At 37.4% G+C, this 26,603-nt stretch overlaps 1 protein-coding gene across 7 annotated transcripts in view; it reads left to right on the plus strand.

The window, feature by feature from the left end:
• The window catches only part of AXDND1 (axonemal dynein light chain domain containing 1), an 89,425-nt gene that overhangs the window by 54,182 nt on the left and 8,640 nt on the right, over nucleotides 1-26,603 (plus strand). For 3 of the 7 annotated variants that reach the window (XM_072733127.1, XM_072733126.1, XM_072733128.1), the window contains 7 exons: nucleotides 714-915; nucleotides 1,767-1,860; nucleotides 6,149-6,348; nucleotides 7,183-7,279; nucleotides 15,206-15,316; nucleotides 22,836-22,937; nucleotides 25,199-25,303. In XM_072733127.1, the coding sequence (XP_072589228.1) occupies nucleotides 714-915; nucleotides 1,767-1,860; nucleotides 6,149-6,348; nucleotides 7,183-7,279; nucleotides 15,206-15,316; nucleotides 22,836-22,937; nucleotides 25,199-25,303 (911 nt within the window). Of the gene's footprint in view, nucleotides 1-713; nucleotides 916-1,766; nucleotides 1,861-6,148; nucleotides 6,349-7,182; nucleotides 7,280-15,205; nucleotides 15,317-22,835; nucleotides 22,938-25,075; nucleotides 25,304-26,603 lie in introns of those variants that run through there. The other 4 variants (XR_011996356.1, XM_072733129.1, XM_072733132.1 and 1 more) reach the window with 4 other exon arrangements.

The raw sequence follows: 26,603 nt of genomic DNA on the forward strand, positions 1-26,603 counted from the left end.
AACAGATCATTTTGAATACTCAGATCAAAATTTACTGATGAGGGTAGTAATATATTTTCATCAAGGATAAGAAAAAGTTTGCTTTTTAACTATTTCTCTTTATAAATCTCTAAAATGAGAGCATTTCATGTCTTAGTTTGCAAATGTGATAAGACAAAGGTATAGAGGGGCTACTTTGCCATGATTTCACAGTGAATTGGCCAGAGATTAGGATCCAGACTCAACCCTTGTTCTGACCAAAGCTATAAGCTTCTTGAAAACCTGAACAATGACCTAAAAAAATGACTCAAGTAGTAAGCTATTTTCATTTCTGTTATTAACTCTCCTATAATCACAAAGAAGCTGTTTATTATCATTGTCTTCTTAACAGAATGACTAAATGAATTAATGTCTATTTTAGAAAACTGTAGTTTATAGTTTCTGAGTTTAGTGCATTTGGTTCTCAGCTGAAAAGACAAGAAACTTAAGAGTATAAACTGTCATCAAAGGAATAAATCATCCATCAGTCAGAGAAGCACTAGTTAAACCGTGTTTATTCACGAAACATTTAAGAACTACTTTTTGTAAGATTCTCTGCTAAGGCAAACTGTAGGATAACAAAAAGACAAAAAGAGGATATGCCCCTGCCCTTTAGTATTTTTATAACTTATTATTGAAATGGTAGACTTACGAATATTTCTAATATACTTACAATACTTTTCTCACTTTTCTAGGTATCTCTAAAATTCTTCCAAATTTGGTTTGTTCTCTTGAATTCTGTTCTTTCAAATTGGCAAGTGTCCTGGAGTTTCCTGAAATGCTTCTTGAAGAATGGCAGGGACTTAATGAAAAAGTTAATGAAATGAAATCTCAGTTGGATGCAGCATTAAACATTATTGGTACCGTTCCTCAGTATATGGATATGGATTCTGGCTCGTAAGTTCCCATCACTTTCTGCTGGACAGAAAGGAATCCCCACACCATAACTGCATTTTCCCAGTACCTAGCCTCAGCAACAGGCAGCTGAGGTCACAAAAGAAGCCTCCGACATCCTGAGGCTCCCGGGAAGAAAGCCCTCTTGCTGGGAGCTGGAGGGTGAGAGAGGGAGTTCTGTGTTTTTGACTATAGCAGTTTAGAGTGAAGTTTCTGCCTCACTGAGCTGAGATGGGGAAGAGGGAGAGTTGTCTTGTTTTAAATATCATGGGCTCTTGCCTTTCTTTCTTTTTTTTTTTTTTTTGGCTCTTGCCTTTCTTATTGAATTTTCACAGATTATCTTGAATGCATGGTTCTTCAGTTGCTCTTTGTCCTTAGGGCGTTTCCAGAGGCTTTCAGTGTTTTTGTTTTGTTTTGTTTTTTTAAATCTCATCCAGCTTCATGGCGGGGAGTGGGGCGGGGATCAACTTTGCTCCTCTCTCTGTCATGTTGGAGTTGATCTCTTGAGAATTTAAAAATTCATTGTTTTCACTTTGTGGTCTCATGGCCTAAGTGAACGTAAAGGGGGTGAGTGTGAGTTTTTACAGTAGAGAGCTAGCACTGAAGGTAAAAGCTACTTTGTCCAGAGTGTATCATGCCAGTTGCCAGCCGCTCAGGGTTGGGAAGGCTGTGACACGGGTAAGCTGTTATGCCAGGTAATTCAGGGTTTTGATCTTCCTTACACTGAATTCTCAAACAGTTGTCTATTCCTACATTTCCTAGGCCCAGCCAAGTAAAACCCTTTCTTTGGCTGATAGTTACACTTTCATACTCTAAATATATCTCATCTTTATTTTACTTGATTTTTCCTTCAGAGTACTCCAAGCACAAATATTTAACATGATTCAACAATGGCTTTTGAAGATAGGCAATGAGATTAACAATGGTAACATTGAACTTCAACGCCATGTATGTACTTTTTGGGGTTTGTGAAATTATATTTTGTCTTGGCTGGGAATTTTCTTCAAGGAAAGATTAGGTCATGTCTATCCAACCAAAGCAGGAGGTTGGGAGGGCAAAATGGGAACTTTTGTGATATAATTACTCAAATGATTTGCAGGGATTTTAAGTGTAGTATGTTCTACATTTGGACTGAAGTTTCAGAGATAATCAAAAGTTTTCTTTTTCGTTTTTTTTTTTTTAATATTTTATTTATTTATTCATGAGGGACACACACAGAGAGAGAGAGAGAGAGAGAGGCAGAGATACAGGCAGAGGGAGAAGCAGGCTCCATGCAGGGAGCCTGACGTGGGACTTGATCCTGGGTCTCCAGGATCACGCCCTGGGCTGAAGGCAGGTGCTAAACCGCTGAGCCACCAGGGCTGCCCAATAATCAAAAGTGTTCGAATTCTAATTATTATCACTACTCTTTACTCAGTATACTGAATTTTTTTCCCTTAATAATATTAATCTGGAATGTGAACATTTTAAGGATTTATGTTGGTGCCCCTGCCTGGCTGGAGGATGACAGAAACATGGTATTAGGAAGAAAGACAAGATGCCACAATACTATTAGTCTATAATTTTTGTTTGTGTGTATTTATTTTTTTAAAAGATTTTTATTTATTCATGAGAGACACAGAAAGAGAGAGGCAGAGAGAGAAGCAGGCTCCATGCAGGGAGCCAGATATGGGACCCAGTCCCGGGATTCCAGGATCATGCATGCCCTGGGCCGAAGGCAGGCACTTAACCGCTGAGCCACCCAGGTGTTCCCTATTAGTCTATAATTTTTAGAACAAATAGAATTGTTCTTCAATTCTGAAGAACTGAACCTGTGGACTTTTTTTTTTAAAGATTTATTTATTTTAGAAAGAACACATGCAAGTGGAGGGAAGGGCAAAGGGAGAGAGAGAATACTCAACCAGACTCCCCACTGACTGTGCAACCTGACTTGGGACTCAATCTCAAGACCCTGAGATCATGACCTGAGCCAAAATTAAGATTCTGATGCTTAACTGACTGAGCCACCCAGGCACCCCTACACTGTGGACTTCTTAACCAGTACAACATGAAAGAATAATTTCCAAAGACATAGTTTACTACAATTACTCCTACCACCTAACCTTAATTATAATCTAGATTTACATAGGAATCTCTTACAATTAAACATAGTATGCAAATATTTGATCTTACAAAATTGGTGAAATGGGCTTGATTCACTGAAATATTACTTAAATTAGGAATTAGAAATACAGAGACCATGATGTATCATATGAGAATGATTCTTACAAAGCATATGAACATGTTATAAACATATAGACACCAAGAGTTGAGGAGCAAGTATATTAAGACAGGAAGAATAAGTCCAGGGGATCTCCAGACTCAGAAAAAAATTCTATAAATTGAAAGACAACCAAAATTAAGAAAAAGGGTAGCAGAGTGCCTGTCCCACAGTGGGACTCAATAATTATTTATTGAATGATGTAAAGAAGAACATTCCAGCACTGTTGTTTTATGGTGTTGCTACTTTAACCCCTTCTGTGGAGTAAATACTCTGTTTACTATTGTGTATTTATCCTCATTGAATCATTTACTCAATTTTTTATATTATGGAATTCAGTCTTTATAATACAGGATTATTTAGAGAGTGCCTTCATATACCTTTGTTTTAACACTACATTATGATATTATAATTAAAGTATGTAGAAAACTTGCAAGAGTATAAATTCCTTGAGGAATTGTGTATATCCATATTGATTGCTAGAGCTATTTAAAGATGAAAAAGTTTGCATTTCTTTCCACCCACCATTCATTTTCCTTTCTTTTCTTTTCTTTTTTTCATTTTCCTTTCAGATTCATTTTCTTGCCTTCAGTTATTTTTAAATTTATATTTTATTATTATTTTTTAAAGATTTATTTATGTATTCATTCATTCATTCATTCATTCATTCATTTATGAGAGACACAGAGAGAGAGAGAGAGAGGCAGAGACATAGGCAGAGGGAGAAGCAGGCTCCAGGCAGGAAGCCCTATGCGGGACCTGATTCCAGGACCCTGGGATCACACCCTGAGCCAAAGGCAGACACTCAACTGCTGAGCCACCCAGGCGTCACAGTAAACCTCTGGTTTATTATAAAACTTACCATATGTACTTTCTAATTAAGAATGCTTTCATATCCTTGTGAAGGTAAAAGATATGCTTTTGTGTTTAATTCTAATTTTAAATTCACCTGTGAACTATATTGCCTGCCCCAGATCCTACCATTTAACCTCTCCATTATAACTCTGAAATGAAGGTAACATGTTTCTGTTGGTTTATTAGGGACAGTTCAAGGATCGATTAATATTTCACATAAGCACAAATGAGTTATTTCAATGACAGTGATCCAGGCCATTAGTATGGGAAAGAGCAGTTAGGAATTTATCTATTTTAAGAAGCAGCAGGGGCATAGCTTTGTGAATGTGAGGGGAAATATCTTTGACTCCTGAAATTCAGTGAAATGGAATAGCAGTCTTTTTAAAAACCATTCCTCAGGAAGAGTTGCCCTTTTTCTGATGTGTTAATTAAAGTGTAATAGTACACTCATCAACATTGCTTTAGGTCATTAACAACCCTTCCTTCTGAGGTGGTGAGTTTGGGCTTTATTACCAGATAGGCTACCGAGTTTGATTTTTATTTGTCCATTTAACAAACATCTATTGAGCACTTAATTCTCTGCCATGTACCATGTGTGGTTTTGAGGGATAAGATGATGGCCTATAAGACATAGGAGAGATACACTGGCTAATTGAGGTGACAGAGGCGCAAACGATTATAATATAGATGTACAAAGTACAATAGAAAGGAGGGGAAAGGAGCAAATTAAAGCCAGTGGAAGTTAAAAGGACTTCTCAGAGTAGGTCATGTTTAAGCCTGGAGAAGAACAGTGAGGAAATCACCAGAGAAAGGGGATAGGGCATTTGAAGTGCGTGGTGTGCTTGACATTTGCATTTCATAAAGTTTTCTGCATTTGATTTCTGGGACCCAGCCTTCACAAATGCCATAATGCAGAGGTTCCCCAACTTGACCCCTTCACACTACCCTTTGTGCCCTGGTATTTTCACCCTCCTAAACCAAAAGAAACACCTCATGGTTTGGTTTATTACATAGGTAGGTTCAACAACTTACAAAATATTTATGTCCTAATAAATATATTTATTTGAGAGAGACAGAGAGAAAGAGAGAGAGTGAGCATGAGCAGGGAGAGGGACAGAGAGAGAGGGAGAAGCAGGCTTCCCCTGAGCAGGGAGCCCAATGTGGGGCTTGATCCCAGGACCCCGAGCAAGGCAGATGCTTAACCAACTGAGCCACTCAGGTGCCCCTAGATTTTCTTGAATATGAAAAAATGAAGCTCAAGTACAACTATCACCACTGCCAAATAATTAAATTTTCCCAAATCAGGCAAGCATTTGAGTTATAGCCAGTGAAATAATTATTTTGCTTTAGTATCTTCTCTATTAAAATCTTTTTCCTGGCCCCTGCCTGCAAAATGCCCCTAACCATTTTTAGGTTTTGACACTGCCTGATCTTAATCTTTTGCTCAAATAAACTTTGAAAAATGCAATATCCCAATTTAACTCTTTAGATATACATACATGGGAAAAAAAAAACCTTTTATTCCTCTTTAATCAAAATTATTTACCAATGGAATGTATGTGCTTGGACACTGTACAGTTCCTCTAACCTCGGAACCAGGTTGGATAGTACCATCCTCATTGCCTGTTGCACCTTGGTTTTCCCAAAGTACTTGTTTTTTACTATACAACCGTCAATAAAACCAGCTTTGGAAAGGTGAGATGTCATCAGAAGCGATACAGTGCATCTAATGTTGAAACTGTGAGCTATGTCAAGTTCATGCTGTGCTGATAGATGTCACACATCACTGATACTTCCCTCAGGAATTTAAAATCCCATGGCATCCTTGCAAGTTTGCTGCAGAGCCCTGCAATGCCATGGTACACAATTGGGGAACTGAAGCTTTAACAGGTTAATACCCTTGACCAAGCTAAAGAGGAAGAGGAGGGTAGTTTAATGTAGTATAGTGAACAAAAGAGAATAAGGTTACCCTAGCTGAGTAGTGATGATTTGATTTAATTAAGAATGATAGTGTTGTTGAAAGTTAGGCACAGGTGTGATTTCTGTTTTTAAATTTGGTGTGGTTTTAACTGTTCAATTTATTTAAAATGGGTCGTTCATGTTATAATCATTTTCTAACAGATGGATGAATTGCACATATCTATGATCCAGTGGATGGTAAACTTGCTGATTTTAATGGTGCCTGACTTTATTGACCAAGACACTCTCCCAAATTTGAGGAAGGAAAGTACTGAGAAACATGATCTAGGAGTTGCACAGTTAGAGCTAGACGCGATTGCACTGACCAGAAAGTTGGCACAATATTCCAGCTATTTGAACAGGTGAGACTAGCTAGTTGTTTTGTTACTGCCCTTTTGAAGATTAATTGTGACATAAAGCAGAGGAGATAGCAGGGCAAGGAGGTAGCAGGAATAAGGGACTGTTTTCGAACCTTGAAAGAAATACTAGATTAGTCTTTAGAGTAGCTGCAACACTGCCCAGTTGAAATATGTGATTTTAATGTTTTCCCAATGGCTTTAGAATTCTTTTGAACACAGTGTTGCTGTAGGCAGGATGAAAGTATTATGTGTATATGGGAGTGAGAATTAGTAAAAAGAAAACCAGATCAACCAAAAAGGCCCACTTGTTTGTATTAGTGAGATGCATCTTGCATGTTTGTGCATACTGGGGAGCTGCTTGTATCTCCTGTGTCATTCCATGCAAAACTGAGTGTACACTTATATTTCACTAAAATGTTTGGTTTCACCAAACATCAACCGAAACATCTCTTTAAAAAAAATCCCAAATGAACCCTTATATCTGAAAAGCTGGAAGATTCCTACCAAATATAGATGAGGTCTGAGAAACAGTAATTTATTAACCAGGAAGCATATATCACAAGGATTTCTTGAAATTCAGGAAGTAACTTTTATGGTCTAGCCAGTTGTTTCCTTTATTTCTATTCAGTGTTACCAATGGTCAAGAGTGAAAAGAATTGGGGTGGGTGAATAGAATAGGATGAGGGTGAGAAATGGAAATTATTCTCTTCCATGAGTCAGCAGTTTAATTATTATGGTTAACTTCCACTATATCAGGATCTAAAACACTTAGAAGGGGACCCAACAATAAATAGGTCATCCTGTGTGTGTGTGCTATTTTTTTTTTTCCCCTTCCAGTTGTTGCAAAGGGCTGGTAACAGCCATCGCTCTGAATAAAGCAGGTCACTTAGAAAAAAATCCTACTAAGGAACTTCATGAGCTGGATGAGATGAAGGTAATAACACTATCTTTTCCTTACTTCTCTTTTGTTTGTTTTTAGCAAACTTCTTAGGTTGACCTGATTTACAACAAACTGAACATATTTAAACTGTACACTCTGATAATTTCTAAATTGTGGATACACCCATAAAATGATTCTGATGATAAAAAAGGGAAAATGTCCAACATAGTCAAAGTTTCCTTGTACCCCTTTGTCATCTCTCCTTCTAGTCTTTTCCCTTCCCCAGGCAATTTCTGATCTACTTTCTAACACCAAAGATTATTTTTTGTTTTCTAGAATTTATATAAGTAGAATCATACAGAATGTACCCTTTTTTTGGTCTAACTTCTTTGACTAGGCATAATTATTTTGAAATTCACACATGTTTTTATTAAGAGTTCGTGCTTTTTAGTTCAGAGTAGTATTTCATTATAGGGATATACACTATTTGTTCATTCTCTGTTGATGGGCATTTGACTTGTTGCCAGTTTTGAATATTACAAAGCTTCAGTGCATAATCATGTACACAGGCATTGCTTTCTTTTTTTTTTTTTAATTTTTATTTATTTATTTATTTATTTATTTATTTATTTATTTATTTATGATAGTCACAGAGAGAGAGAGAGAGAGAGGCAGAGACACAGGCGGAGGGAGAAGCAGGCTCCATGCACCGGGAGCCTGATGTGGGATTCGATCCCGGGTCTCCAGGATCACGCCCTGGGCCAAAGGCAGGCGCCAAACCGCTGCGCCACCCAGGGATCCCTGCTTTCATTTCTCTTGAGCAAGTATCTAGAGAATGGAAATGTCTAAGTCACATGGTATGAGTGTGTTTAACTTTTTAAGAAACTATCAAGTTGTTTTCCAAAGTGGTTAAGCCAGTGTACACTCTCGCCAGCAGTGTATGAATGTTCCAGTTGCTCTACTTCTCACCAGTACTTGATGTGGTCTGTCATCCACAGTAGAATGTTCAGTAGAATGTCCATATTATTCTGGACATTCTACTGTGTTCTGTTGATCTGTTCATTGACATTGTCATGATTATCAAACTGTCTTGATTACTGTGGTTTTATAATAAGTTTTGAAATCCAGTATCCTCCAAGTTTGTTCTTTTCAAGATTGATCAGGCCATTCGTGGTCCTTTGCTTTCCATATATGAAATTTTTAGGATTAGCTTATTAATTTCTCCAAAAAACCCTGTTGGAATTTTGATTATGATTACATTTTATCTACTGATACATTTGTGAAGAATTGACACTTAAACAATATTGAGTCTTTGGACCTGAGAAGATGGTATATCTCTTCATTTACATAAGTCCTTTGTTTCTTTCAACACAGTTTTGTTGTGTACAGGTCTTACACATATTTTGTCAGATTTATCCCTGCGAAATTCATATTTTGGTACTATTAAAAGTGATTCATTTGTTTTTTAATAAGTGATTTATTTGTAATTTCAATTTCTGATTATTCATTTCTAATGCATAGAATTATAATTGATTTTTAAAATATATTGATTTCATATCCTGTGAGCTTGCTGAACTTATTCTTTTTAAGAGTCTCTTTTTCCTTCAGACTCTTTCTACTTTTCCTGTACATGCCTTTTATTTATTTTTCTTGCCTTTTGCATTAACTAGAGTCTCCAGTACCAGGTAGAATAAAAGTGGTGAGAGCGGATATCTTTGCCTTGTTCTGTCTTAGGGGAAAAGTATGTATTCTGTTGTCCTTGAGTGTAACTGTAGCTGTAGGTGTTTTATAGATGCCCTTCCTCAGATTGAGGAAGTTCCTTTTTAGTCTGTGATTGCTGAAAAAACTTTTTGAAGTCAGAGATGAATGTTGGGTTTTATTAAATCCTTTCCTGCATCTAGTGAGATGGTCATTTGGGTTGTCCTTTTTTAGTTTTTTAATACAGTGAATTATGATAGTCCCTCCCACCCCAAGTTCCACTTTCCACTGTTTCAGTTACCCCTGGCCAACACAGTCCAGCACAGTAGATGTAGCATCACAAGGTCAGTAGAACCTCATGCTAGGTCACAGTGCCTACATCATTTACCTCACTTCATCACATCACATAGGCATTTTATCATCTCATGTCATCACAGGAAGAATGAGGACAGTACAATAAGATGTTAGAGAGAGAGCACACTTACATAACTTTATTACATGTATTGTTATAATCATTCTATTTTATTCTTAGTTGTTAATATCTTACTGTATTCTTGTTTTTTAAAGATTTTATTTGAGAGAGAGAGAGAGAGATAGAGAGACAGAGAGACAGAGATAGCAAGAGAGAGCACAAGCAGTGGGGAGAGAGAGAAGCGGGCTCCCCACCAAGCAGGGAGCCCAACTCGGAGCTCGATCCCAGCACCCTCAGATCATGACCTGAGCTGAAGGCAGATGCTTAACTGAGCCACCCAGGTGCCCCTCTTACTAGGTTCTTTATCATATGTATGTCCATATAGGGAAAAACATAGTTTATTTGGGTTCAGTATTATCCATTGTTTCAGGCATCCACTGGGTGTCTTGGAATGTATACCCCATGGATAAGGGGGTGACTACTGTACATTGATTGATTTTTGAATTGAACATTAAACCAAGCTTGCATCCCTAGGATAAAGGGACGTATTATCTTTTTTACATATTGCAAAATTCAGTTTGTTAGTTTTGTTTAGAATTTTTGCATGAATGTTCATGAGGGATATTGCTTATGTAGTTCTGTTTTGTTTTCTAATACCTTTGGTTTTGATATCAGGGTAATGCTGGCCTCTTAGAATAAGTCTTCTATTTTCTGGAACAATTTGTGTAGAATTGTCTGTTATTTCTTCCTTAAATATTTGGTAGAATTCATTGGTGAAGCCATCTGGGCTCTATGGGAAAGTTGTAAATTATAAAATGAAACTATTAGGATAAAAGGCTGTCTAATTTCTTAAATAGATTTGAGGAAATTAATTTATTAGATATAGGGCCATGATCTTTTTCTTCTTGAGTAAGCTCAGTGGCTTTGGATTTATAAGGAATTTGTGATTTCATCTGTTGTTTAGTTTATTGATCTAGAGTTATTCAAAATATTCTCCTATTATTCTTTTTAATAACTATAGGATGTCCACACTCACTCCCTGTTATTGAAAATTTGTGTCTTCTCTCTTTTTGTCCTCAGTTAACAAAAAGAGTTACCATTTTTCTTGATCTCAAAAACCAGCTTTTGATCTCACTGATTTTCTCTATATTTTTCTGTTTTCTATTTCTTAATTTCTCATCTGGCTTTTATTATTTCCTTTTTCCCCACTACTTTGGGTTTAGTTTGCTCTTTCTTTTCTAGTTTCATAAGGTATAGCTGAGATAATGATTTCAGACCTGTTCATAGACAGTGGAGTGGATAAATATGTTATGGTATATAAGGACTGGCATATAGGGTACAGGTAATGTTCTCTTCTTTGGCCTGTGTGTTGTTTAAATGACTGTTCTTATTAAAGTCTACATATGTATTTTGTGTCTTATGTATGTGACTGAGCTCACTGTTTTTAAAAATGAGGTTATAAAATATTTTATGTGGACAATTTTACTAATTTCAAAATCTCTAGGGGATGGAGACTTTTTAAGGAAAAAATAAAGTAAGTAACATTAACTTGAGAAGGATAGGATTGGTTAATTTTCAGGAAGGAAATGGATGCATTGATTAAAAACAAAAGACAAAAAAAAAAAAACACTACAAATTTTGCCTGGACTCCATAGACAAGTGTTTCCAGACTTTCAAGGAGCAGGTAATCATTCTGCTATGTAAACAATTTAAGAGCATAGACAGTGACCAAAGGTTTTCCCAGTTTATTTTGTATACCTGGCAAAGTTTAAAAAAAATTCTAATAAATATAGGGGAAATACACCTCATAAATATAGATGCTGAATCCAAATTTTAAAATAGCAAATTTCATTTGGTAGAAAAATTAAAATAATAAAACATTGAATAATTAGGGTACATGGCAGGGGAATAAGAATATTGTCCTACTTGAATGTGGTTGTGGGTGGATTTCACTTTTTATCTAGGAGTTAAATGTCTCCATTTTAATTTTGGTTCTAGAAAGGCCTCTGTTTTTCACAACAGACTAATGTGCCTCTGAATCTCTTAGAGCTTATACCCCTCATGGTGCTCTCATCTGCTCAGGCCTGCTGCAACTAGCTCTTGCTGTTACCAACCCCCAGATGTCATAGGGCTCCTGGTTTGGGGAAGCTGGATCTGTCATAGGTAGTGGTCAAGATTCACTAGCCTGTTCTATAGTATGTCTTAGTTCTCATTTGCTTAAATGGGTAGAGCTCTGTGAGGTGAGATGATGTTGCCAGGTAAAGGCAGTTTTAGAATGAGGATTTCAGGATGCTCCCCATTAAAGTTAAGGCTATAGCAATATGGGGACATATTGCTGTGAAATGCTCTTCCTAAGGGAAGACCTATATAAAACGACCCATATTATGAAATTTTGTGAAACCTTCATGCAATGAGACATTTATTGCCTGCTTTCACCCTGGGCCATGACTGGAGGTCCATGACCTTACTATCTCTTTGAGAACCTATACCTTTCCACCAGGCTACTTAGGTCTTCTGTTAAGCTCTTCCCCACTTACTAAACCTTCGCTAGCAATTTCAAATTATTAAACCAGGGAAGTATTAATCAGGGGAGGCTGAGAATCTGCTTCCCCACCAGAAGTAAGACTAACTGATCTCATACTTCAATTTGTTTCTACCAAATATGTGTGCCCCTCTCTCTAACCTTGAGGATGAAGTCTTTCAAGGGTACATAAAACTAGTTTATGGCTTGGGGTGCCTGGGTGGCTCAGTCAGTTAAGCCTTGGACTCTTAATTTTGGCTCAGGTCATGATCTCTGGGTCCTGAGATCAAGCCCTGCATCAGGCTCTGTGCTTAGCATGGAGTTTGCTTGAGATTCTCTCTTTCCCTCTCTCTCTGCTCCTCCTCCTGCTCCTGCTCTCTCTGTCTCCCAGTAGATAGGTAGGTAGGTAGGTAGGTAGGTAGATAAATAAACAGACAGATAGATAACATCTTAAAAAGAAAAAACTAGGGACACCTGGGTGGCTCAGCAGTTGAGCATCTGCCCCACATTCAGGGCATGATCCCGGATCTGGGGATTGAGTCTCCCATTGGGCTCCCTGTGAGGTTTTGAAGGAAAACTTGCTTAATTCCATGGAAACTTGCTCAGTTCTGTAGATCACAGTAAAAATTTCATCAAAATATTCCTACTGATTATTTTTTACCCCCATCAGAAGTCTTATGGTAAAAACAAACAAAAAAAAGAAGTCTTATGGTAGTATTTTCAATATCTCAGAAGTTTTTAAGAAAATTATTAGGATCTGGTTCACAGTATACAAATTCAACTAGAGAATAGTTTATTTCTAATGAATAATGAATTAACTCTGCAGAAATAAGATTTCAAAAATATTACTGTTTTCAAAATTAAAATTCTTTGTTCTAGATACAATAAAGTTAAATAAATTATGTTTCAATTTTGTAGCTGGAAGGATCCTTAGGGGCAGTGGTGTGATGGAAGTTCATAATGGAGCTGATTGTGAACACCTGTTTCAGCTCCACATTTAGTGATAACACACTGAGTTGATGAATGCTATTGAAATTGCCATGGTAGGAGTGTGTATACCATGGAAATCAGCAAATGCTACAAATTAGGGCTCTCCATCCCTGGAGATGGCTTTCACCAGTTCCCCACTGCATAAGGGTCACCTAAAGTAAACCAACAACCTCATTTGTTTTTAATAGATAGAAGACGATTAAGGATTTGCTTAAGAAGTCAACCAATTAGATGAACTCAGGACTAGAACCCAATACTTTCACATCCCTTGTTCCATTCTTTTTCTGATATGCAATAAGATGTCATCCTGACCCTTGAATCCAAAATTGAAGTTTATCAGTGACATTACAAAGTTGTAGTAAACTTACTCTACCTCCATAGGGTTCAGTTTCCTTATCTAGAACATAAGGGTTTTGATTTGATTTCTAAAATTTTTTGGCTCTGACATTTCCACAATTAAAATTAAGTCTAATAATGAGAAAAATATAAGACATATTACTACTGTGCTTTATGGTTGATTTCAGAGACTGAAAGTGGGTCATTATTTCACCACATGGTACAGTTTTTGGTGGTTAGAGTGACCAGATCTTTATCCCCAGAGAAGATAACTATTCTTAGTTTCCTCTGCTGTTATTCACTAATAAGGAATAACATCTCTTTTAAACATTGAAGCCAGATTTAATTTAATTTAATTTTTAAAGGTTTTATTTATTTATTCATGAGAGACACAGACAGAGAAAAAAGAGGCAAAGACATAGGCAGAGAGAGAAGCGGGCTCCCTGCAGGGAGCCCAATGTGGGACTCAATCCCAAGACTTCAAGTTCACTCCTTGGGCTGAAGGCAGGCGCTCAACTGTTGAGCCACCCAGCCGTCCCTGAAGCCAGATTTTTAACTGTTAACAAATCTTGGTTAAGTGAATGTAGTGTTACTATTCACTTTAGGTGGATGAGACCTGCTATAGATCTTTCCTATATCTAGTAGATAAAGGGTGGGCACTTTTCCAAAAAAGTGCTGCTGCTTCTTCCTCTCTCTCTCTCTTTTTTTTTTTTTTAAGATTTTATTTATTTATTCATGAGAGACACACAGAGAGAGGCAGAGACACAGGCAGAGGGAGTAGCAGGCTCCCTATGGCGAGCCTGATGCAGGACTCAATCCCAGAGCCCCCCACGACCTGAGCCTAAGGCAGACACTCAACCACTGAGCCACCCATGAATCCCATGCTGCTTCTTCTTTTTTTAATAGGCTTCACACCCAGCATGGAGTCCATTGTGGGGCTTTAACTCACAACCCTGAGATTAAGACCTGAGCTGAGATCAAGAGTCAGATGCTTAACTGACTTAGCCCCGCAGGTGCCCCCAAAACAGTGTTTCTAATTTTTATTTTTCATTTTAAATGGGGGCTGGAGGAGTAATATTTTTGTAGTAGTTAAAAACCTGCACTGTCTGGATTAGAGTCCAAGGGCCATGCTTAATTATATATATGACCTTGGGCAAGATGTTCAACTGCTCTGTTCTTCCATTTCTTCATCTAAAAAATGAAAGTAATAATAGTACATATTTCCATTCTTATCACAAGAAAAAAACTTGTAACTAATTATGGTGGCAGATGTTAACTAGTGTTTTGGATCATTCTGTTGTTCACCTGAAACTAATGTTATTTCTTTTTGTGTGTGTTTGTTTTGGGGATAACCCATTTCTTAAGATTTTAGATTTTTTTAGTTAAAATTTTAATTCAATTCCAGTTAAAATACAGTATTATATTAGTTTTGGGCATACAATATAGTGATTCAACGATTCCATATAACACTCAGTGCTCATTACCAGTGTACTCCTAATCTCCATCACCTATTTCACCCATTCCTCCACCAACCTCCCCTCTCGTAACCATCAGTTTGTTCTCTATATAATGTTATTTTAATTATACCTCATAAAAAATAATAGCACCTATTTCATACTGAAGATCAAATGAGTTAATATTACATATGCTTAGAACACAATCCAGCATGTAATTAATGCCGTGTAAATGTGGGCTATTTTTATTGTTATTGTTATGCAGTCCCAGTTGATTTGGTCAGTTGTGAAACATTTGTTGGGACAGACTGTATGGTACTTCACTGCTCCTTGTCTCATTTCAACCCAGATCTCAAACACTGTTGATATAAGATGATATGATTTTAGGTCTGTATTCATAGAGGATCATTTCTGCACAAATCTTCAAACTGAAGTGATAACAAGTTAATTGAATAGAGTTGTATTTAGAAGAGTTGTACTTAGTAACTCCTCAATAGAAGTGAGTGAATAAATGAGTTGATCTAGTCTGATTTTTTTCTGCTTAATAATTATCTTTTCCCTTTTCTCAGAGAGAATGTTATGAGTGGATCACTACATGTTCTCACCTCCTTTCTGGGATCAAAGGCAGAAAAAAAAAGTTACTGACAAAGGAAGAAAAAGAACACCTACTTGGAGAAGAGGTATTTGCTCTGTATTGGCACTGATCATTATTCAAGTTCTTCCTGTATTTTTTTCCCCGGTATTTCAATGGATTAGGTTCAGTGACTTTTTCCAGTCAAATGATCTGCTCATTTATTTATCAGAATTTTGCCCCTGACCAAGAGCATTGGCAGCTCTTTCTTCTTAGAGATCATCCACCTAAAGCATCTCTTCTCACTTTCTTAGAGGACAATTTTGTTTTATCCTTCTTAAAGGAAAGTGTAGCTTTCAGAGGGGAACTGCCTGCCACTTCCTTAGGCCTGTCCTCATACTGGTCTGCTTCTGCTCATACTTCCTCCTCCCCTCTGGCGCAGTCTTCCCACTGAAAGACATTTCTTTTTTTGAGCACGTAATCCCAGTCCTTTCTCTTTTGTATCTTTGACATCTTCCTCTCTAGTGGTTCCATTGTGTCAATATATAAACAGTCTATAAGCATGGTCATTGCTTTCATTCTAAAACATATGTCCCTTGAGCATGTCTTTTCTCTCTCCTACTTCATTCTCCCCTTCCTATCACAATCATTTCTCTTAAAACTCCGAAGCTATTGCAAGGGACTGTAATGACTCCTTATTGTCAAATTGAAGGAGCCCCAATGCCATATTTAACTTGACTTCTCAGTATCATTTGACTCTGTTGGCTAGTCATTCACTCCTTTTGTAATCTCTCCTCATAAGACAGAAGTTCCCTGTTTTTTTCTCCTAATTTTTAATTTCTTTTCACTCTCTTCCTCTTTGGCCTGCCTCTTAAGTATTGATATTCTGTCCTTGACTTGCTTTCACTTTCATTCTACACCCTACATGTGACTATGCTAATCTTGTGGCATTAACTACCACCTGTTTACCTAGGATCCCAAATTAACGAATATCCTATACTTAATGGCAGTCACAAATGTTTATTTTTACTTCAGTCTGTTTAAAGGAGTTCATTTCCAGTAAAGACTGAAGAAGCTTGCATTGCTGTCAGGGCTGTGAACTGTACAGGTGTGATATCTGGCAAATAGGTCAGTGCTCTTGGGTCTTGCCAGGGAAGGTTCTACCTACACACTTGTAGAACTTTTATTTTACATTTAAACATGGAAGAAATACCACCTTTTTAAATTATTTTTTCCACCTTTCTAAATCATACATCTTTTACAAATGTTTATTTATTTATTTATTTATTTTTTGCTGCCCAGGTCTTGGCTAGAATTATCTTAAATTAATCACTGAATGATTTCATCAATATCATAAATATTAAATTACATGGGGCTTCTGGATAGCTCAGTAGGTTAGGCATCTGACTCTTGATTTTGGCTCAGGTCATGACCTCAGGGTTGTGAGATCAAGCCCTACGTTGGGCTCCATGCTGGGCCTACAGCCTCCTAAGATTCTCTCTCCATCCCCCTCTGTCCCTCCCTCTCCCCATGAGCTCTCTCTCAAAAAAAAAATCTTAAATTACAGTATGGTTTCAGAATATTAAGTACCACAGATATGATTTTGGCTACACAACAGATCTACAGATTTAATTGAAAAAATTAAATTTGAGAACTATACAGCATCATAGAGACTTAAGAACAGAAAGGATTTTAAAGGTGATTGAATTCAGCCAAACATCTGATGCATGAATCTTTGTATAACACCAACACTGGATCATTATGCCTACGTTTGAGTATCTGAAGTGGCAGAGACCTACTTTCAGAACTAGCCCATTTGTTTTGGTGAACACGGACTATTAGAACCATATTCTTTCTATTGAACTGGATGAAATATATTTCCTTGTAACTTTATCTACTCAACTGGTCCTTGTTCAGTCTCTTGGGTTGATATGAGCAAGGCTGATTTGACTTCCACATCATAGTATTCTCAACTTTCCATGTTATAGTGTTTTCCAGCATTTAAAAATAGCCATATTCAACTTAAGTCTATTTCCAGGATTTCTATTATTTTCTTTTAGTCTATCTGTCCATAGGTCATAACCACAATATTTTAATTTTGAAGCACCATGATGCATTTTCATATTTGGGAGGGCCAGCCCTCTTCACTGATCTACTTTGGGGGCTTGCATATTTATTCTTCTGTGACTCTATAATCTACCTCTGGGAAAATATGAGTTTTAAAAACTGGGGTAATACTAAATTTATATACTAACTTAGAGCAGAGAGACTTATGCTGTTGGGGTGTTCTATCCAAAAATATAGGATGTCTACTTTTAATGCCTTTCAAAAATGTTTTATGGTTTACTCATTTTGCACATTTCTTGTAAGGTTTATTCCTGATTATTTTTTTCTATTTTATTTTATTATAAATTTTTTAAAAAGATTTATCTATTTATTTATTCATGAGAGACAGAGAGAGGCAGAGACACAGGCAGAGGGAGAAGCAGGCTCCATGCAGGGAGCCCCACGTGGGACTCGATCCTGGGTCTCCAGGATCCTGCGCTGGGCTGAAGGTGGCGCTAAACTGCTAAGCCCCCCAGGCTGCCTGCCCTATTTAAAAAAAATTAAATTTATTTAAGTAATCTTGACACCCCAAATGGGGCTCAAACTCATGACCCTGAGACCAAGCCAGGCACCACTATTTTTTGCTATTTTAATTGAGATCTTCTTTACCATTGTATCTTCTAAGTGGTAACTGTGTAAACATTATTGATTTCCCTATTTTACTTTTATATTCTGTGACTTTACCAAATTATCATATTGTTTTTAGAAGCTTTTCAATAGATTCTTTTGGGTTCTCCAGATATTTAATCAAATCATCTACAAATACAGTTAATTTTACCTCTTTCTTTCAATTATTATGCCTCTAATTGTTTTTTCTTGTTTAATGGCAATACATAATTCTTCCAATTCAGTGTTAAATAGTAGTGGTAATAGCAAGCATCTTCTTATTTATGACTTTAGCAGGAATACCTGTAGTGTTTGGAGTTGATTTTTTAATTTGATTTCTTTATTATTCCTTCAGACATCTCAGATCTTCTACCTGAGGTCACTTTTCTTCTGCCTCCATCTTTAATTTTTTCTTTAGTGAGAATTTACTGGAGGCAAACTTAATTTTTGTTTGCCTGAAACTATCTTTATTTCACCTTCATTCTGAACATTTTTGTGGGGTATACAATTCTAGAATGATACTATTTCCTCCCAGCCCATTGATGATACTATTTCTACTGTTTTCTGTATTTTATTATTTCCATATTGACAGTTGAGAATTCGGTTGTCAGTCCCTTTGAAGTTAATTACTCTCTTCTCTTTGGCTACTTTTAAGATCTTTATGTCTTTGGCATTTTGTAGTTTCACTCTGATCCATGTGGCTGTGGAGTTCCTTTTCTCTTTAAATTTTGCTGGGGATTTCTTGGTTTCCTAAATCTTTGGTTTGGTATCTTTCATTAGATATGGAAAATTCGGGATCCCTGGGTGGCGCAGCGGTTTGGCACCTGCCTTTGGCCCAGGGCGCGATCCTGGAGACCCGGGATCGAATCCCACGTCGGGCTCCCGGTGCATGGAGCCTGCTTCTCCCTCTGCCTGTGTCTCTACCTCTCTCTCTCTCTCTCTGTGACTATCATAAAAAAAAAAAAAAAAAGATATGGAAAATTCTATAATCTCTTCAGATACCTTCTCTACTATATTTGCTCTCTCTTTTCTTTCTGGAACTCTAAATGGATATGTATTGGAATCTATCCCCATGTATTTTAACCTTATTTCATATTTTCTCTTTGCTTCTGCATTGCATCCTGAATAATTTCTTCTGGCTTATCTTCCTGTTCAGTAATCTTCTATTAAACCTTCCTGTTCAGTTTTTAAATTTATTTCAATTTCTTAAAAAGATTTTCTTTATTTATTCATGAGAGACACAGAGAGAGAAAGAAGCAGAGACATAGGCAGAGGGAGAAGCAGGCTCAGTGCAGGAAGCCTGATGCGGGACTCAATCCCAGGACTCCGGGATCACACTCTGAGCCAAAGGCAGATACTCAACTGCTGAGCTACCCAGGCATTCTAGTTTTTAAAATTAGTTGTTAAAGTTCTGTTTGGTCTTTTTCAAGTCTGATCATTCTTGTGATTCTCTTTATTCATCTTTTTAATCTCTTATTTCTTTAGTTATATAACTTTGTAAATATAACTTTGTAGTCCACTTGATAATTCTAATATATGATATATCTGTATAATAATTTAATTATATAAGTAGACAGCTACAAGCAAAAGAATGAAACTGGACCACTTGGTAAGAATGTTAATTATAAAAGTCGATAGCCACCTGCCAAAAAATGAAACTGGACCACTTTCTTACACCATACACAAAAATAAATTCAAAATGGATTAAAGACCTAAATGTGAAACCTGAAACCATAAAACTCCTAGTAGAGAGCACATGTATAATTCTTCAACATCAGCCATAGCAACATTTGCATAGATATGTATCCTAAAGCAAGGGAAACAAAGGCAAAAATAAACTATTTGGCCTACATCAAAATAGAAAGCTTCTGTGCAGCAAAGGGAACAATTAACAGAACTAAAAAGGAACCACTGAATGGGAGAGGATATTTGAAAAAGACATATCTGATAAAGGGTTAGTGTCCAAAATATATAAAGAACTACAACTCAATGGCAAAAAAAACAAATAATCCATTAAAAAATCAGAAGCCATGAACAGACATTTCTCCAAAGAAGACATGCAGATGTCCAACAGACATGAAAAGATGCTCAACATTACTCATCATCAGGGAAATACAAATCAAAACTACAATGAGAGATCACTTCACACCTCTTGAATGGCTAAAATAAAAAACACAAGGAACAAGAAGTGTTGGCAAAGATGTAGAGAAAAAAGGAACCCTTGTGCATGGTAGGAATGCAAACTGGTATAGCTGCTGTGGAAAACAGTATGGAGGTTCCTCAAAAATGAAAACAATACTTCTGAAACTAATAATACATTATATGTTAATTAATTGAATTCAAATTAAAAAAATAAGAGATATGGAAAAAAATTAAAAACAAGACTACTATGCGATCCAGTAATCCCACTACTAGATATTTAATGAAAGAATATGAAAACACAAACTTGGAAAGATATATGTACCCCTTTATTTATTGCAGCACTATTTATAATAGCCAAACTATGGGAGTAGCCCAAGTGTCCATCAATAGATGAATAGATAAAGATGATATTGTACACACACACACACACACACACACAAATATTACTCAGCTATAAAAAAGAATGAAATCTTGCCATCTGCAACAACGTGGATGGATCTAGAGAGTATGATGCTAAGTGAAATAAGCCAGTCAGAAAGACAAATACCATATGATTTCACTCATATGTGGAATTTAAGAAACAAATGCACAAAGAAAAAGAAACTAGAAAAACAGACTGTTAACTATAGAGAACAAACTATTAGTTGCTGGAGTGGAGGTGGGTGAATGGGTGAAATAGGTGAAGGGGATTGTGAATACACTTATCACAATGAGCACTGAGTAATGTATAGGGCTGTTGAATCACTATATGGTAAATATAACACTGTATGTGAGGGGCACCTGGGTGGCTCAGTGGTTAAGCGTCTGCCTTTGGCTCAGGTCCTGATTCTAGAGTCCTGGATTGAGTCCCTTATCAGGTTCCTGGCAGGGAGCCTGCTCCTCCTTCTGCCTATGGCTCTGCCTCTCCCTCTGTGTCTCTCATGAATAAATACATAAAATCTTAAAAAAAAAAAACTCTATATGTTAATGGTACTGGAATTAAAATAAATAGATAAATAAAAAGAATGCTAATTATATCATTATTTATAATAGCAAAATACAGATCTTCCTTGGCTTATGTTGCAGTTATATCCCAATAAAAACATTGTAAGTTGAAAATATTGGAAGTCAAAAATGTACTTAACCTACCCAACATCATCGCTTACCCTAGCCCACCTTCAACGTGCTCTGAACACTTACATTAGCCTACAGTTGGACACAATCATGTAACAAAGCCCATTTTACAATAAAATGTTAACTATCTCATGTAATTCATTTTTTTGTTTGTTTTAAATATTTATTTATTGGGGGATGGGGCAGAGGAAGAGAATCTTCCAAACAGATTCACTACTGAGTTTGAAGCCTGATCCCATGACCCCTGAGATCATGACATGAGCTGAAACCAAGAGTCCACACTCAACCAACTGAGCCACCCAGGCACTCCTGAATATCTCATGTAATTCATTGTATATTGTATTGAAAGTGAAAAACAGAATGGTTGTAAGTGTATCAGTTGGTTATTCTTGTGATCACATGTGGCTGACTAGAAGGTGTGGGTCACTGCCACTGCCCAGAATCATGAAAGAGGGTTGAATCACACATTGTTAGCCTGGGAAAAGATTAAAATTCAAAATTCAAAGTAGGGTTTCTACTTAATGTTTACCATTTTTGTACCAATGTAAAGCTGAAAAATTTTAAGTTAAACCATCATAAATTAGGGACCATCTGGACTGGACAATATAAATGTTCATCAGTAGGGGATTGGTTTGATAAAAGCAGATTATAGAATGTAAAAAAGATGATTATCTCATTTAATTAAAATGTTTATATATGTATAAAGCAGTCTAGAAGAATAAGGTCAGCAAACTGATAGAAGTTGTTACCTTTGAGAGTTGAGATTCTTAATTTGAATTGTTTAAATATTTTATAGCACTATCAGAAAAAAATTTTCATTTGGTAAAAATATCCCAATATATTGTTAATATTTTTCCATACCATGTACATATTTTTACAGCATAATTTAGAATTGCTATAAAATATCTTGTATGGTTTATATCCTAATTTATTTATGTATTTTCCTTTTGAGGGCATTGAAGTTATTTTTAGCTTCTGGTTTTTTTTTTTTTTAAGATTTAATTTATTTATTTGAGAGTGAGTGAGAGAGCACAAGCAGGAGGGAAAGGCAGAGGGAGAAGGAGGAGCAGGCTTCTTGCTGAGCAGGGAGCCTGACTTGGGGCTTGATTTTCAGGACCCCAGGGGCATCATGTCCTCCAGGAAACCTTCCTGACCAACCCTCTCTTTTATCCACATCTACTACCATAGATTAGGTGCTCCTACCATGTGACTATATGTATCCATAGTATTTTCCTGTCCACTAAATTGTAAACTTCTTAAGGACAGGGGCCATTCTTTTTTTTTTTTTTTTTTTTTTTACAGGGGCCATTCTTATTCACCTTTTTGTCTTTATCCCTAGCACAGTGTCCAGTTGTAAGATTAGTGCTCATTAAATACCTTTGAATTGGGATCCCTGGGTGGCTCAGCAGTTTAGCGCCTGCCTTTGGCCCAGGGCGTGGTCTTGGGATCCTGGGATCAGGTCCTGCCTCAGCCTCCCTGCATGGAGCCTGCTTCTGCCTCTGTCTGTGTCTCTGCCTCTCTCTCTCTCTGTTTTTCAAGAGTAAATAAATAAAATCTTAAAAAAATAAAAAAAAATACCTTTGAATGAATAATCAGTATTACTACTAAATTATTCCTATGCACTACGCTGTTATTGTACTATTTTTTTTTTTATCTCACAGGATTTTGTTAAAGAATTAATTGAACGTGAAATAGATGGGCCTTTTAGAAAGGAGGAAGAAGAAAGCACAAATGATTTTGAGATGGAAACAGAAAAAGAAGAGGTAAGATGATTTAGTATTATGTTTTCCTTTCCTTCTATATTTTTGTATTTTTATTTTTATTTGTTTTAAGATTTTATTTATTCATGAGAGACAGAGAAGCCGAGACACAAGCAGAGGGGGAAACAGGCTCCGTGTGCAAAGCCCGATGCAGAACTCGATGCCAGGGCCCTGGGATCATGCCCTGAGCCAAAGGCAGATGGTCAACCACTGAGCCACCCAGGTGCCCTTCCCTTTATATTTTTAAAGAATATGTATATAGGTATTGAGGCACCTGGGTGGCTCAGTCAGTTAAGTGTCTGACTCTTGATTTTGGCTTAGGTCATGATCTCAGGATTGTGAGATTGAGCCCCATGTTGGGCTCCGTGCTGAGCATAGAGCCTTCTTAAGATTCTCTCTCTCTCTCTCTCTCTCTCTCCCTTTCCCTCTGCACCTCCCTCTACTCATGTTCTCTTTCTAAATGAATAAAATACATAAATAAATTCTTAAAAGAATATGTATATAGGTACTATTGAAAATAGGAATAGGTCATCTGGAATAAACACTTCAACTCCCCCCCTTTTTTCATATAGATTTAACCATACCTGAGACATCCTTATCTCTTCATTTTGCAGGGTCGGGTTGTCCTTCTTTTCGAAATCCAGTCACTTTCCATCAGCCTCATTCACACTGTACTTGTATTACATACACAGTCCACCTCTCACTCTGATGTTGTTTCTTTGTCCTTACATTACCAGATTTTTCAAATAGTAGTTTAAAGTCTATGTGTCCACTTCTTTTTTTTTCAAGTGGACTCCAACATGGGGCTTGCACTCACAACTCTGAGATCAAGATCTGAGCTAAGGGGTGCCTGGGTGACTCAGTCAGTTAAGCATCTGCCTTCTACCTGGAATGAGATCCCTGGGGTTCTGGGATGGAGCTCCTCGTTGGGTTTCCTGCTCATCAGGGAGCCTGCTTCTCCCTGTCCCTCTGTCCCTACCCCTGCCCATGTTCTCTCTCTCTCTCACTCTCTTTCAAATAAATAAATAAATAAATAAATAAATAAATAAATAAATAAATAAAATCTTAAAAAAAAAAAAAAAAAGATCTGAGCTGAGATCCAGAATCATATACTTAACTGATTGAACCACCCAGGTGCCCAGGTACCCCTGTGTTTTCTTCTTCAGTTCCCATTCTGGGCTGCCTTTCCCCCTCCTTCCAGGCCCATCTCCACACCTCCCTTCTCCTTACCCTGTCTCTATGCCTGCTGGAGCATTCATAGTGATAACAACCCTTCCTAGGGCACTTGTAGTAATAATGAAAATACAATGATAACTACCAATAATTGAGTGTCTACTGTGAGCTACATGTTTGCACGTGTTATCTCTTATCTACACAACTTTAAGGTAAAAATTATCACCCAATTTTACAGTTAAGTAAATTGAAGCTCAGAAAGGTTGACTGACTTATCCTAAGTCACAAAGCTGTAAGTGGCAGAACCAGCATTCAAAACAGATTAGTCTGGCATGAGAGCCCTTGCTACTCCCTGGATTGACTACTACTGTCTTCAGTTCTCAAAACTCAAGATCACCTCTTGATCCTGATGTTTCTTCTCTGTGAATAGTTTAAATGTTGGCATGATCCCAGGCTGTGACCTAGGTCCTAGAGTCACTGTACATGCTAGATGGCAGAAGAAAAATCTTATACAACACCTAAGCCTCTTTTGACCAGCATTTTCTGTTTTATTTCTGGTATAGTACTAGGCATAGTGAAGGTGCAGAATAAATGGAAAACAGTGTTATCCAGCCACTAAATTCTGTTGCATCTTTTAAATGTGTTATGCATTCCCTCTTTCCCTCCTTTCCTGGCCTTAGTTCTGGCCCTCTCCTCTCTATGTTACAAACTCTTGTTCAGTCTTCAGATATAACTTCCTCTGTAAAAAATTCCCTAAGTGTCACGGCAGAAACTCGGGCCCTTTTCTGGGTGTACACAGCTCTGGGAACGCACTTCTTTGCCAACACTAATCATGCATACCATAGTTATTTTCTGGTCCATCTCTCCTGTGCTCTGAATTCCTGGGGTTGGGAAGAAATCCTCTTTGTTTTTCTCACACTTGTCTCTCCTGGTCTCCATTTCCCCATCCCCACTAATTTCTCACACAGTGTTTGCTGTAAATCTTGGAAAATGACTGAAGCAAATGGAAGATTTAAAGCTCCAGGCAGCTTGGCATGCCGCTGTGTCACACTGCAGCTCACTAATTGGCCCTTCGTGTTTCTGTGCCCTAGAAGCCTTCAACATCTACAGAGGAGGAAAAACTCATTCGAGTAATTGAAAAAGATGAAAATGTTCATTCCAAGCCTCTTTTTGGAGCAGATGTGTTTTCTTCCTGGGTATGTATCTGAAACCCAAGTAGGAAATTCAAAGAGAAAAAAGCTAAGAAATTTAACATTATGTAAAAATGATACCGATAACATGTCTTTTGGCTCCAGGAGGACCAGGAGCTCCTACATAATACATTTTTTCAGATTTTTTGTTCTTCCCAGCATCATCCCTAAAAACTCTTGGTTTTTTTTGGTTTTATTTTGTGTCTGTTTTACTATAACTTTATAAAAACTTCTCATTCTCTTCTTTAAATCTCATTTTAAAATCAGCATTTCAATTGCCTTCATTAATTTAACAATATCTTGTTCAAAGTTTGACCTATTTATTTAAATGTATTCATTCTGCAGACTCTATTGAGAGTTGCAATAAGCATCTACCTCCAACCACAAGAGTTACCGGGAAGTTGGAAACCTTTGGAAACTCAGCAGGAAAACAGACTTAACATTCTTCCACAGAAAGTTCTAGGACCTTGGTAGACTTCAGTCAGTTCTAGAATGATATGTCTCTCTGTAAAGGATGTTATGCCTTCATCCCATTAATCCCCTGAAATGGTATATAACACTTTTGCGTTTATGTTTATACTGTGTGTTTCCTTGCAAGGGCAGGGTGTGTATACCAGGAATCCGTAGACTTACTCATATTTTTCAGCCCCAAAGTTAAGAACCATTTCATTGTTAGAGATCTGATCCACTGAGTAGACAGTGGCATGTATTGATGGAGGGGAGCTGTGGTGAGGGTAGCAGTGGACAACAGCTGGAGGACTGAGGCAGATTGCAGAGATGTGTGTTCAGGGAGCCTGTGGGAAATAGGTTCTACCTCTTATAAAAAGAACGAGGAGAAACATGCGGAGAGTCAGGCAGGCGCTGGCAAATTGGGGCGAGACTAGTGCTGAGAGGGGTTGCAGTCACTTTCTCCCCAAGTTATGCCTTTTCCACAAGTTTTTAATATAATATGTTAATCTGTTGGTCTTTAAGACTGCATGAGGCAAGGATGTAAGAGTAAGCAGGGCTGTGAGACATGTAAGGGAAAGGAGATGAAGGGTAGCACCATTTAATCTGCTAACCAACCCCCCAATCCCACCCAGAGCCTTCCTGCCTCAGATTTTCTCCCCTGCTGTGCCATCCAGGCCAGGAGTCAGGGCTCAAACCTCCCTGATCCCCAAGCCAGGCAGGAAGCAGGCCAGAAAACAGCCTGTGGCCAGGGGAAAACCGAGGGCACGGTGCTTGTCTTGGATGGTGGGGGCCTCCTGCTCCAGGATACCCCCTTTCCATCTGACACAGTGTGATGCCATGTGACTAGCTCACCAAG

This window comes from Vulpes vulpes, chromosome 13 (genome assembly GCF_048418805.1).
Source record: "Vulpes vulpes isolate BD-2025 chromosome 13, VulVul3, whole genome shotgun sequence".
Classification (NCBI taxonomy): domain Eukaryota; kingdom Metazoa; phylum Chordata; class Mammalia; order Carnivora; family Canidae; genus Vulpes; species Vulpes vulpes.